Source organism: Myripristis murdjan, chromosome 19, assembly GCF_902150065.1.
Source record: "Myripristis murdjan chromosome 19, fMyrMur1.1, whole genome shotgun sequence".
Lineage (NCBI taxonomy): Eukaryota > Metazoa > Chordata > Actinopteri > Holocentriformes > Holocentridae > Myripristis > Myripristis murdjan.
Genome location: NC_043998.1, coordinates 9,224,232 through 9,237,500, shown reverse-complemented (window position 1 = coordinate 9,237,500; position 13,269 = coordinate 9,224,232). Strand labels below are relative to the sequence as shown.

At 40.9% G+C, this 13,269-nt stretch overlaps 1 protein-coding gene across 6 annotated transcripts in view; it reads left to right on the top strand.

Moving 5' to 3' along the window:
- The window catches only part of LOC115378093 (protocadherin-15-like), a 290,200-nt gene that overhangs the window by 268,050 nt on the left and 8,881 nt on the right, over nucleotides 1-13,269 (top strand). For 5 of the 6 annotated variants that reach the window (XM_030078231.1, XM_030078233.1, XM_030078230.1 and 2 more), the window contains 3 exons: nucleotides 10,884-10,905; nucleotides 11,628-11,666; nucleotides 11,893-11,966. In XM_030078231.1, the coding sequence (XP_029934091.1) occupies nucleotides 10,884-10,905; nucleotides 11,628-11,666; nucleotides 11,893-11,966 (135 nt within the window). The remainder of the gene's footprint in view (nucleotides 1-10,883; nucleotides 10,906-11,627; nucleotides 11,667-11,892; nucleotides 11,967-13,269) is intronic. The other variant, XM_030078234.1, reaches the window with a different exon arrangement.

The window sequence follows — 13,269 nt, the reverse complement described above, 5'->3', positions numbered from 1 at the left end:
TCATGATTGTTTGGTTGCCAGTTGGAATCCCTGTTACGCTTGGTGAAGTGGTTAAGAAAATACCCTCCCCTCCATCAACAGGTCCCATTAAAGAGGCAATGAGCAAGGCACTAATCCTAAAGTGTCTTGAGGTTGTGGTTGCACTAAAGGCAGCTGCCAGGTGTGAGTGTGAGTAATATAAGTGAGGCAGCTTTCCCAGGATGAATAACTATTGAAAACATTTTGACAAATGCCAGGTGTTTCAGAAAATGTAACTAATTTCACTCCACCATTGGAGTACTCTTAAACTTGAATTTCTTTTCAATGTCCAAATACCTTTTCCACTGACTGCCTCTATTCTTTCACAACTTTAAAGGTCATAACATCATATCTTGTCGTTATTTCATCATGTTTCTTTACCTGTTCTCATCTTGACTGATCTATTCATCTGTCCATCTTCTCTTGTTCTCATCCATCCATCTCTTCGTTCATGACTGACAGACTAAAGTGAGTACACCCTGTTCAAAATTATTTCAGATCTGTGAGCTCTTGGACGCCACAGTGACAACCGTCATTTTCTTGCTTTAGTTTTTGCCTTTGTGCCAGTGGTATGCATCAATGGCTACTCCTCCTAGATGCAGTGTTACTTGACCTTTTTGTAGATCACACAGTAAAGTTTTGTTGCTAGAGAATGATTGTGCTGTTGGTGGATTAATGATGAAATATCCACCCTGATCATGATGCATGGGCTACCTTTTGTGAGGCAGTGTTGATGGCTAATAGATACCTTCGACAGGTAAGGAGGTATGGAGATTCTCAAATGGGACAAAATCAATGTGGTCACTGTAGCAGACAATAATTAACTAAGGTATCATGGAAGATTGGTTTTGTTGCTGCATGCAGGTGTTGACAAATTGTCCATCTACACTGGTTCCAAATGTTGGCCCTCTATCATTGATTTTAGTCTAGCAGATACTGCACTGTTTATTGTTGTAATGCAATAGCCTCCCTGTAGTGCAGCCCTTTTACTGCACCTCAGTTATTTGGTTTTTCCATTTTTATTATGTTTCAAGATTTCATCTGTCACCACTCTCTCCTAAAAACAGAATGGAGACAAAATACCTCTCCCTCCTTAAAGATCCTGCATCTCTTTCCTCTCATTCCATTTCTCATCCCATTCCATTTCTCATCTCATGTTTCTTTCCATTTCGTTTATCCAACGACCCCTGTACCAGATGTTCTCTTGTTTTATCCCTCCCATCTTTCACTTGTCACTCTTCAAAACTTTCTTTTTTTTTTTTAAATTTATCATTCAAACCACATCAGTATCAAAATGATATCTCTCCTATGTATTCCCACTCTTTCATTTGAATCTTATTCTCCATCTCCCACTTTACTGACTTTGATTTGTGTAATCAAATCTTCCCCCATCCATTTCACAACTTCCCTCCTCTCCCTAATATTTAATCAGTGAATCTTTTTTCATTGTTCCTACCTTCATTCCATCTTTCTTTTTCATTTCATTCCTCCATCCGTGTACCAGTCGGTCAAACCGTGGTGGTGGCAGCTGTGGTGACAGCTTGGATGAAGGTGACCGTCAACGTCTGATCTCAGATTTTGCCACACGGGCCATTGCTGCCCACCGCCAGTGTGTTGCCAATGGAGGGGTGCTCAATAACCTGCCCAAATCTGAGTCCAACATCACATTTCTCTCTGATGAAAACCCTGTTACTACTAAAAATCCCATTTACCATGAGGACGGGACTTTGAGCAGTCCAGAGACTCTTGGAAGAAGCCAGAGAAGAAGGGACCTTCTTGGGAATTTCTCCCCGTCCAGGAAGGGTCTTCGGGATGCTTGGTTTAGGCTCAGCTCCCCTGGAGGTGATGTGGGATTTGGTGGCTACAGTGGCAGTGACAGTGGATGGGGATCTGGGGGTGGACATAGCTGGACTCTTCCATCAAGACTGCATCGCAGGGAGATGTACGATGCTTTGAGGCGCCAAGTGGTCATGGATCCTGTGCAATGGGAGCTGGAGCTTCTAAAGGCCAAGTTCAAAGAGAGCAAAGATGCGGGTATGGATTCCGGGTTTGACCGTGGATTGGATTCAGACCTGACAGGGAGCCCAAGCTTAGAACCCAAGTTGACAGTCAAAGAACAAGCCAGGCAGTTTGAGCAGCAGGCACTCCAGGAAATGAGACAGAGGCAAAGCCGAGATTCACGAGGATCTTTATCACCTGATTATCTGCTGTCTGTTTTTCCTGAGTCCCCGCAGCATCACAAACCAACCGTGACCCACTCTGTCCCAAATTTTCAGGCCAAGGAAGGTCCCCCAAGTATCATCATCACCCACAGTGATGGCGGGACCCCGCCACCGAGTCACAAGCCAACTCCTCCAGTGTTGCGGCGCTTTGGTGCAAATTTAACAGGAAACCAGAGTGTAGATGCCAGATATCAGGTTCATTTGGAGGTTATACCTGACCCCCCTTCAACTCCTCCACCTCCCCCACCATCTTCACCTCCACCTCCCCCACCATCCTCACCTCCTCCTCCCCCACCAAACTCACATCCTCCTACCCCCATTCCTCCTCCTCCCTCATCTCCCCCACCTCAGGTCCCATCCTCACCTCCTCCTCCCACTCCCAATTCATCCCACTCCAACCATACAGAAAAATCTGCTCCTTCTCCTCCCCCACTTCCACCACCTCCCCCACCCCCTCCTCTTCCTCCCCCTTTATCTCCCTCACTCCTGCGCCCGTCCACTTTTGTCCTCCCTTCACTCTCAGAGGTACCCACCCTGAGGCCCGTCTCCCTTCGGCCACCACCTCCACCACTCCCAGTGGAACCTGAACCCCCTCGAAAGGAGCTGAAAGGAATCTTGAAGAACATCCACAACATTGCAGAAATTGAGAAGTCGGTGGCTAATATGTTTAGCCAGATAGATCAAAAACAGATCCCACTCAAAAAGGCCATGAAGAGCCGGGCCTCCATGGATTCTGTTATTTCACTTGACTCCTTGGATACCATAGTGGGAGGAGGAGATGGGGAGAGAGAAGGAGCAGTGGAAGGAGGAGGAGGAGGAGGAGGAGGTGGTGGTGAAGATCCTCCGCCTCCACAGATTCAGCCCAACCCGAACATGAACTCCATCGTGGAAGAGCTAGAGAAACGATTCCCTTCTCAGTCTACAGTGCTCTAGCCAACCCCATCCCTCTGATTTGTGTGCACACAAAGGGGAATTTCTCACTATTGTTGTGTAGTTGCTGTGGAGCTGTCAAGGGACTGATGCTGAAAATAGCTCAGTTGGAATCTTTTATGATTTTGACAGTTTTGCCATGATGGCTGTGTGTTTCCAACATGACTTCCTGTTTTTTACACAATAAAGAAAAGAAAGTAGTCCTAATATAAACTTAAAAGAAAGAAAATATTTCTCCTCTCAAATTATAGTACTTGTTGCAAGTGTATAAAGATGGGGAGGTAAAATGGAGGCAGAGAGAGAAGAGAGAGAGAAGAAGGGGGCAGTAAAGCAATAGTGGAAAAGTTGAGAAAAGCTTTACCTCTCACTTATTGTATTCTACTGTTTTTCTTTATTTTTTACCAATAGTAGAAGAAGGATTTAGGGAATGGTTGGAGAGGAACAGGAAAGGATACTCAGGGTAAAGCCAGATTTATTGGACTGCCTTCATTTATTTCAACATTTTATGTCCCCATTTTTATCTATCTCCATGCTTACTAGGAAGAACTGAGCCTGGCTCCCACCACAACGCCAAAACAGTCGCTGGCAGGTCTTACTCATTATCTGCCTCAGCCATTACTTTAGTTCCAAAACAACATTTCAGGGATTTTTCTTTTTCTTTTTTAATTAACACTGTGGGAAAGTGGCTTAAATGGCCAATGGGAGCTGCGAAATCATGTGATAGAAGTGATGAAATGTCTCTTCGTCAGCTGTACTGTAGCCTCTCTTGGCTCAACTAGTACATTAACATTTTACGTTTAAGCTATTTAACTGACAAGCTTGTCAAGAACAAATTACAGTCAGGGATTTATGAAGGGTCACTGTCTTTCTCAAGAAAATTTTAACTGGATGCATGGATGTTGACAGATGCATTTTCTGTTGTGAAAAGTAAATCTGTCACCCGATTACAGGACAGTCCCAGAGCCCACTGAGCCATCCTCCTGCCCAGCCCAGGTTGGCTTTAAGACACAATCTCTGGACTCCTGACTATTTGCAGATCCTTGTAAGCTGTATGAGTTGTTAGAATAAAGAGAAGGAAAGGGAGAAAGGGATAAAGAGGAACTCTTAACCTTGCCAATTGGATGAAACTGCATCGGACAGAGAGTCTTTGCATATCCAGTTTTTACATCAAACTTTGCATGGAACATTTTTGTATTCTTGCTGTCACAGGGCTACCAGCACCAGGGACATTATCTCCCTCACGTTTCGTTTTTTTTACAAAGACTTGCCATCTCATTAACCATCAACACCCATTGCTAGTGTTGCTAAGCTACCCATTGGGTAACCTAGCAACACCTGAGGTTACAGATCTTTTCATTAACATAATCTAACATCATTTGCGAGAGCTGGTTCTGTTCCAAGCAATAGCCCAACTGTCTTCAAAGAATGTTTCATTTGTGTTTCTAATTTGGCGCGGTGCACAGTTGTGTTGCCTTTCAACACAAGTTGCCATCAGCAAATATTGAAACAACCTATGCTGTTTGATTTGTCCAATTGAAAAAGTAATCTAAATTTATTTTGAACCAAATTAGAGACATAGGGTGTATAGAAAATGAAACATTTTTTTGAAGTTAACACTATCTATTGTCTGTGTCTGTTTCTCATTCTGTCTGTTAATTGCTTTTATAGATACATTTATAAATCCTCGTGTCTTGTTCAATCTGTGTTAAATCATCTTTCTTGTCTCTCTTTTTCATCAAAGTCTTTAGTTGATATATTTTTGCCCTATACCTAAACTTGGACCTTATATTTTATGTGCATTCAAAATGGTAAATTACTGTCTTTCATGTTCAACAGCTTGTGTTAATATTTTTTTTTCAAGGAACATATTTTCAGTGGCATGTATGAATATGTAGGAAGGTGCATAGCTGCAGTATATGTATGTTTAACACATGTATATGTGGTGATAGTTATTTAAATTTATTAAATTTATTTAAATGTAAATCTTATGAACTTTTTTTCTAGTGAGTATCACTAAAAATGACTACTTTTATAAAAGGGTTTCCTCATTAAAATCATTGTACAGGTATGTTGGGAAAAAACCTGTATTGCAAATAGAGACAAGAGCCTGAAAATTAAATATTATTTTCCAATAAAATAAGTGGTGCTAACTAAAACAAACTATTCAAGACAAATTTATTTGACTTCAATAATTGAATTACTTACACAGCCAACTCTTGAGAATACCGGATGTGCTCTACTGTCCCCAGTCCTGAATCTGTCCTGAATCTCTGTATCACATTTATTTTGTGTTATTTATTTTTCCCCCTTTTTCTTTATTTTCAAAATAATGGCCCAGGGTGGAAAACAGGTGAAGCAGTTCTTCCATAAGCATGTGCAAAGCTGATCCACAGTGACAGTGATTGACAATGATTGAATCTGTGCAGTTCAATTATCTTGATGGAACCTTGCCAGAGAGAGTGTGGAGCAAAACTCATGCACACGGTCTCCTACTGAAAACATTTCAGTGAGAAACTGCCATGTCTCTGATCTGGTTTACTTTGCAAAGTGGTTTTGCAGTTTACTCAACAAACTGTTTTGAGTGGGGAAAAGTGAATGAAAAAAAGCACATGTACATGCTTTGTAAGCCAAGTCTCATCCTAAAGTCTGTGCCTGTCACCAGCAATGCTGCACATAAATAAAAGTAATCAGGTTGATCAGGAGTAGCTACTCTTCTGGGATGAGAGAAGACGTTAAAATAAATTAAACTAATGAAATGTAGCATTGCTGTCCTGTGACAGTGTCCTATGTAGCACTAAGACAAACACAGTTAGGTGTTTGGTTGTAGATAAATTCAGTACTACACTATTGGCACTATAATACTTGAAATTTTAATATTTTAACATCAACTGAGAACTTCCATAAATGATTATTTCCTTCCCTACACTTTTCAAAGATATAAGAATGTCAAATACAGGGGCGAGAATAGAAGAGGACAAAAAAGAGACATTCAGACATAAGATACATGACAAACATCTTTATCATCATATAGCACATCATAAACATGCAGTTCATGATGTGCTTTATGACAAACAGTGCTATCACTTTCATTCAAACAAAATGCTGATATTAGGAAACACATTACATATACTTCAAATGTTCAGATGTGTGCGCAGTAACACTTACTGCTTGTAGACAAGCACACATCTCACACACAGACACATCCACAGCAATGTGACTGTTTCAGCTGACTGGCAAAGAAGGAAATGTTTTGATTAGCACTCAGCCTCAGATGCTACACACACACGCACACACACACACACACACACACACACACACACACACACACACACACACACACACACAGTGGCTTGACTGTCTCATATAAACTTTCTGCCTCCATGCTTTCAACTAGTCCGTTCTTATTGTTCCTTCTTGATAAAGGACAGACAGTTCTTGCAATATTTTTCTTTTTCAGCATTCGTGTCAATAAAGCAGACTGCATTTAATTGAAACTGAATTGAGAGACGCGGGGAAAAAACAGACAGTTTGCAGGGAGGCTTTGGCAATTGGTCACAGGTCACAGGTTTGATCCTCGCAACAACAAAGATCCCTGTGGGAAAACCCGGCTGTTACAGCAACAAAGAGCGATAGGAAGCAGCAAAGGAAATTATAATATACCAAACGAGCCGTATTTCAGCACAATTTGCATCCAGCAGCATCTTTGTGACCTGTCAAAGTGTCCTTCAGGAAGACACTGAGCCCTCACAGGCTTACTTATTGTAAGCCATTGTGGATAAGAGTATTGGTTAAATGTTTATAAAATGGCACAGAGGGTGGTGAGGTTGTGTTGTTGTATGATTTAAACCTGCTCTCTGTGGTTTTAGGCAGGGAGTCGGAACCTTTGAAATTTTAAAGTAAGTTTATGATATATCATAAGTGCTGAATAAATAAAGTGGAAAGAAGAAAATTGGTTCCCTGGAACATTGTTTGAAGTTGGAACATGACTATTTGTCTGCGGTGGTCTTGCGCTCTCACCACATTTACAGTACAAAGAGGCATCTTCTTGACTCACTGATGGTTTGCTCCGCTTCAAAGGGCTATGTTCTGGATGTGCGATGAGATGTGATTATTTTAGAAGTCATTATTTTCTACACAGTGCAGCCTCAAAGAGGGGAGGGGAGAAAGAAGAGAGAGAGGAAAAAAGGGGGTGTGGGGGTGGGATGAGAGAGAAAGGGCTGACATAGGGAAGAGAGAGAAGCGGGGGAAGAGAGTGAGACAGGGAGGGCGCAGAGAGAAGAAGGAGAGGGAGAAGAAAGGAGATGACAAATAGGGGAAAGAGAGACGATGAGCAGGGGGGAAGGAGAGAGTGGGGTGAGTTGCTGAGGACTTGGTGTTGTGACTACAGTAGCTCTGTGAGAGGGGAGGGAGAGACAAAATGGAGACAGAGGAAAAAAGGGGGGACAGGAAGCGGGAGTGTTATTGAGTGTCTCAGTGTGAGTCGGTTCTTTAAGAGCTAATAATATTTCTCTCACTGTCTCACACATCCACTGCGAGACAGGATGGAGAGGACACAAAGAGCGACAGTCAATCAAGACAGATGTGTGTGTGTGTGTATGCGTGTGTGTGAGTGTGAGAGAGAGATCAGATAGCTGTTTGTGTTTTTTGTCTCGAGAGGACTAATAATGTGACTGTCAGAGCAACAAGGACATGGAGATAGACTTATCTTCACACAGTGATGGACACACATACACACACACAAAATTGCAGACACACACCAACTAACCCAGACTATACACAACGCCAGGTACATACTGATGGCAGTTGTAAGCGGGAGACATACACACACAGATACACACACGCACACTCAAAATGACAGCGAAACAGAAGGATCATTTCGATTTGTTCCATTTCACGGAAAAAAAAACTGTAGATCACCACAGAAACGGCCTTTCCATCTCTTTCATCCATTTATCCAGCCATCTCTCCATCAATCCACCCAGCCACCCGTTCATATACAGCAGATTTAGCTGTCCGGTGATGCATCTATTCATTTTGCTATCCATCCAACGTCCCATATATTTATTTAACCTGCTAATCTTGTTTTTATGAAGCACTGTAATTTGTTTAACGCTGCATTTTGATACTGAAATGCTGCAAAAAATCATCCAAGCACAGACCCAGAGTGGTAACACATGACGGATCTTTATTTATTTAATGCAAAAACCTGCACATTGCTGCTTTAGCCACCCTGTCGCTTGCCAAAAATTGCCAAGGGTTGTTTCAAGTGAGGACTCTTCAAACTCAACTGACAAATTTATGGAATAAGCGTCTATCAGTGACTTGGGCCAATAACGAGAACCAGGTAGACTTAACTATCCAATTGCATGCTTTTTCCACATTTTTCTGTCACTTGAGTCCAAAGATTCCTCACTACAATCAACGCTTGGCATTTTTTTTTTTTTTTTTTTTTTTGCATAGTGCACCTTTAATAAAAGGCCAATATTGGCCTTGTGTCACAAATTTATAAATCAATCTCAACCTAATTTCAATTTGTGCAAAATTTTGGCAGTGTCAGTGTACTAATTTGGCTATCACCCTAACCTGCCTGGGACTTTCAACTTGCTAACTTTATTTCAGGATTTTTTGTATCCATGTCGTCCATCCAGCCTCCCAAACCTTTATTAATCCTGTTTTTATGAAGCACCGGCATTCAGTTAAAGCTGCATTTTGACACTGAATGAAAGGCTGCGATATTCCTCAGAGTGGGCCTATTTAGGAGGCACAATAATCAGATCATCTCATTGTCTGATTTTGTTTAATGAAATGCCCAAGTAGCTAGTTTGTGTGTATGTGTGCATGTGTCTATTAGTGCTTTGGTAAAAGAAAGGAGGAATCCACAGCATCCTCTAAAAGTCACCATTTGTTGTTCAGTGATACATCTTCATTTTGCCAGCTCATTACCTTGGTTTCACACAACAATAGGTCCTGCTGGCACATAGACACATGAACAAAGATTTTGTTTTTGTTTTTTCTTTCTTTTTTTTTGTCTTCCTCTCGGTGTATTATTCATTTCTTTGTCTCTCTCTGCCCCTCTCTTCTTTCCGGGCTTTCTCCCCTCGGCTGTCTTTCTTTTTTTCACTTATCCCCGCATTATTGTTTTCCTCTTTCTTGTGTGTTCTCTGTGTCTTTATCCCTCTCTCGCTTCATCTAACTGTCTCTCTCTCTCTGTCTTTTTCCTCTGTTTCTCTCTTTTTGGTCTGTCACAAGTTTAACAATTCATTACTGTGGTTTCACAGAACAGCAAATCTTATCATTTTCACACAGTTGTAAACAGTACCTACCTACAGTATTTGTACACACCGCTATCAGCCTGGCTGTTGTCTCAACTTGGCTGTTTGTGCAGGCAGTCCCTTTGCTCCTGATGGTAGCTTAAATTATGGTTTAACTGATATGGGTTATTGAGGGCTGATAGCAATTTCACGAGGCTATTTATTTTGCTGAAGCTGCCAATATTTTGTGCTGATATTTAATATCTTAGCATTACAAGTATTAGGTGTTTGCCCACATAAGTTTTTTCTTGGCAGGGTGGTAAAACCATTTTAAACGGTCCACTATGAAATTCTTTTTAGGTTAGCCGCTCTTAAAAGCAGTATAAAGGTTTAAGGGGAGGGTTTTAAGGGCCGGGTAACTATACTTCTGCACACGCTCAAGCTTTTCTGCCCTCCTCCCATTGGCTCACGCAGCAGCAGCTCCTGCAGTTGGTCGCTTGCCATGTTTTTGAACACATCTCATCCGCTGCATGTTAAGCTTTGCTCTTCTTTTGTTTCTTACATCGTCTCCGCCAGTGTCGTCCTTGCCATGACTTCACAGCGCTGCGGCGGCCAGCGTCACCTTGGTAGTCACACTCCAGCTCACCGGTGGACAAATGATTTACAAATGTGCGCCAAATGTCATTGAAAAGCCCGTTTCAGGCAAATGGGGAGATTTTGGCAAGAGCACACAGGCTCACAGACCCAACCAATATGAAAAATATGGCCAACGTCTTGTATATTTTGGTCTAGTTTGGTGATACACAAAATTTTCATATTGATTACAGCTCTGTACAACCATATTAATTGGTAGTTGGCAACCAATGTCCACCAAAAGTTAAGCAGTGGTCACGTTTTCATGTGTTTTTTTGTTGGATATCAGCCAGCGCATTTACATGTACTTCATATGAGCTATTACCCATTTATCTGGTTTTCTCGAATAAGATATAAGTTCATATGGGATTGTAAATGGGATGTGGCATTTATATAACAGAATAATTACACAATACACCAACAGAATGCAGAGTACCACAAATACATTTATATACTTTTTGTTCTTTTGTTTAGTCTCCCCCTCTCTCTCTATTTTTCACCAAACACACACACACACACACACACACACACACACAAACTCATGCATTGCATCTCATCTCATTTCCACTTGGGAAAACTGCTTTGAATTCTACATCTTTTCAAAAGTGTGAAATGTTTCCAATGGCCAATTCCATTTGGCTTTTGATTTAAACATCCAATTTCCTCTCTAGTAAGTAAAATGCACAGTGAAAGGTTGACACGTATTAACACCCAACCAGATCAAGAGGGTTATTTTTTATGACAGGCTTATGTGACAGTCCCGGTTACTAGTCTTTTTGCTTTTCTCTTTGTCTGCTGTCTCTCTGTTTTATCTCTCACTTTCTTCTAGGCGTGGATATGGGCAACATGAGGTAGGTGTCTTTATTTGCTTGCAAACTGCCATCGCATGTGTTTTGTTTTGTTTTTTTGTGTTTTCTGTTTTTCTCTCAGATGTGGAGCTTCTTCTTTTTCTCTTTACACCTGTCTGTTTAAGATATGGTGGGGCGTATCATCGGTGCCTTGTATCTATTTTCTTATTTTCTACATCTGTATATCTACATAATTGACAGCTGACATTGTCTCACCTGCATAAAAAAAGAGAGAAAATTCTATTACTTTTTCCTCAATGTCCAAAAAGTTGGCTTTGGAAGATGCAAAATACTGACAATATTTGAAGGTCTTTATTCCAAAACACTAAATAGAAATTTTGGAAAACAAATCTTACCTCATATTCATTTCTGAATTGACACATGAACTGATAATGTTTAAGAGTTGTAGCTGTTGCATAACCCATAATAATCCTCAGTTTTTCACAGGATGGATCTTATTTTGGAGCCGCAAAACTGAGAACCTCAGTTTTAAGATGATATCCACTTACTGGAAAAAAAAAAAAAAAAGTAATATTTACTCTCACAAAATGATTGACAACATAAAATGAAAACAAACACACAGACTGGACCCTCTATATTTCAGAGGAATTGAATGAGGAACATGAAGTATTGATTTTCCAAAATAGATATATGGCATTTGGAGGAGAGCTCGTATCCTCTTTCATTTGTCATGTCATTTTGTTGCCTATCTTTCCCTGTGGCAGACACAGCAACTTCTGCGACCCTCTCTGCTCAGACCAGAGGTACTCTGTCTCTTTTTCTGAGCCTGTGTTGGTGGGTGGGTGTGGGGGGAGCTGTAGCTCTGCATGGGGTGTATGGAGCATGCGTTAGATACAGTTAAATTAGTACAGCAGCATGGTAGCGGACATATATGTATGTGGTGCCAGTGTACTAATATCTGTATGTTGATGGGTCTATGCATTGTGTGTGCAGTGTGTATGTGCTAATCATGCTCTATCAATCCAACAGGAGTTGTCTATGGAGTCAGGCATCGACCCCGGCCAGGATTATTACACACAAGATTATTACAACTATGACCACGGGTTAGTCTCTGTGTGTGTGTAGGCATGACTGCTTGTCTGTATGAATATGCTGTGCATGTTTGCATGGCCTGTTGGTTACCAATCTGTCATTCAATATCACCTTTTTTTTTCATTTTTTTCACACCTTTATCTAGACTTCCTGAAGTTTTTGTAAAGCTTGGTGTCAATACTCCAAGTGGACTCTGGCACACTAGATATTTTAAAAAGGTCCACCAAAAATCATCATCTTTATTTTAACCAAATAAAGATAATAAAAGCCAGTGCTCAATTCAAAACCACGTCTCCAATAATGGCTTGAGGTGTGGACGACACAATTAAAGGCCACGTCTTAAATGCAGGTCAGGGGTTAAAACAGGTGGTTAAACTTCCAGTGCCAGTAAAGCGTAATGTGGCATTAAGCATTTTATTGTATTACCAGGAAATGACCAACACAACAAACTGACCTAGAAGGAGCGAAGTACATCATTCACAAAGACAGTAACAGCCACGGTGCGCATACAATGTAAAACTATTACTATTACTGTTACACAAAACAAATACTAATGATGAGCAAAACACATACAATTCAACTAGATACAATTGGAAAACAACTACAATGAAGCGGGACCAGGCAACAGTCCATCGCCCCATGCCAAGCTGGGTAGCTCCGCCCACTTATCCTCAACACGCTACAATAATATACATTTCCAGCCACTTTAATAAATTCAACAACATAATCCTGCTATTTTCGACAATTTATTGTTCAGTCATTGCAGGTTTCTCAAAAGTGTCACAAGATGGCAGTATCTACATTTGAAATATTGTGTGGAGCCGTAAAGCACTGAATTTTACACAAAACAGTCCTGCAAATGTTTCACAATAAAATCCATACATGAAGGGATTCTTTCCACAGAAACGCTAGAGAGCTTTTAATTTGAAATGGATAGAGGAAGCGTTGAGTTTGCATAATGCAACAAGGGTTTCCGAAAAAAGACTTTGTACTAAAATATGAGCAAATACACCCATCAAACAGAGGAAATTAGAAATAAAGGCCTGTTTCTCTCAAAAATAAAAGCCTGCCTCCAATAATGGCCTGGCACCTCTGCAGTTGAGATAAATAAAGGCTCTGACCATTAATTGAGGAAATACAATATTGAATTATTTTTCTTGCAGTGGGGTAGTGGCAGTGAGAAACAAGATAGCTGCTGTGTGATGTGTTGTGCAGTAATTGTGGTGGGATAGCAGTTTATTTGCATGTTTGTTGTTTTTAGTAAAATATAAGGCCAGTTGAATGAACTACGCTCTTGTGAGGATGGAAGAAATT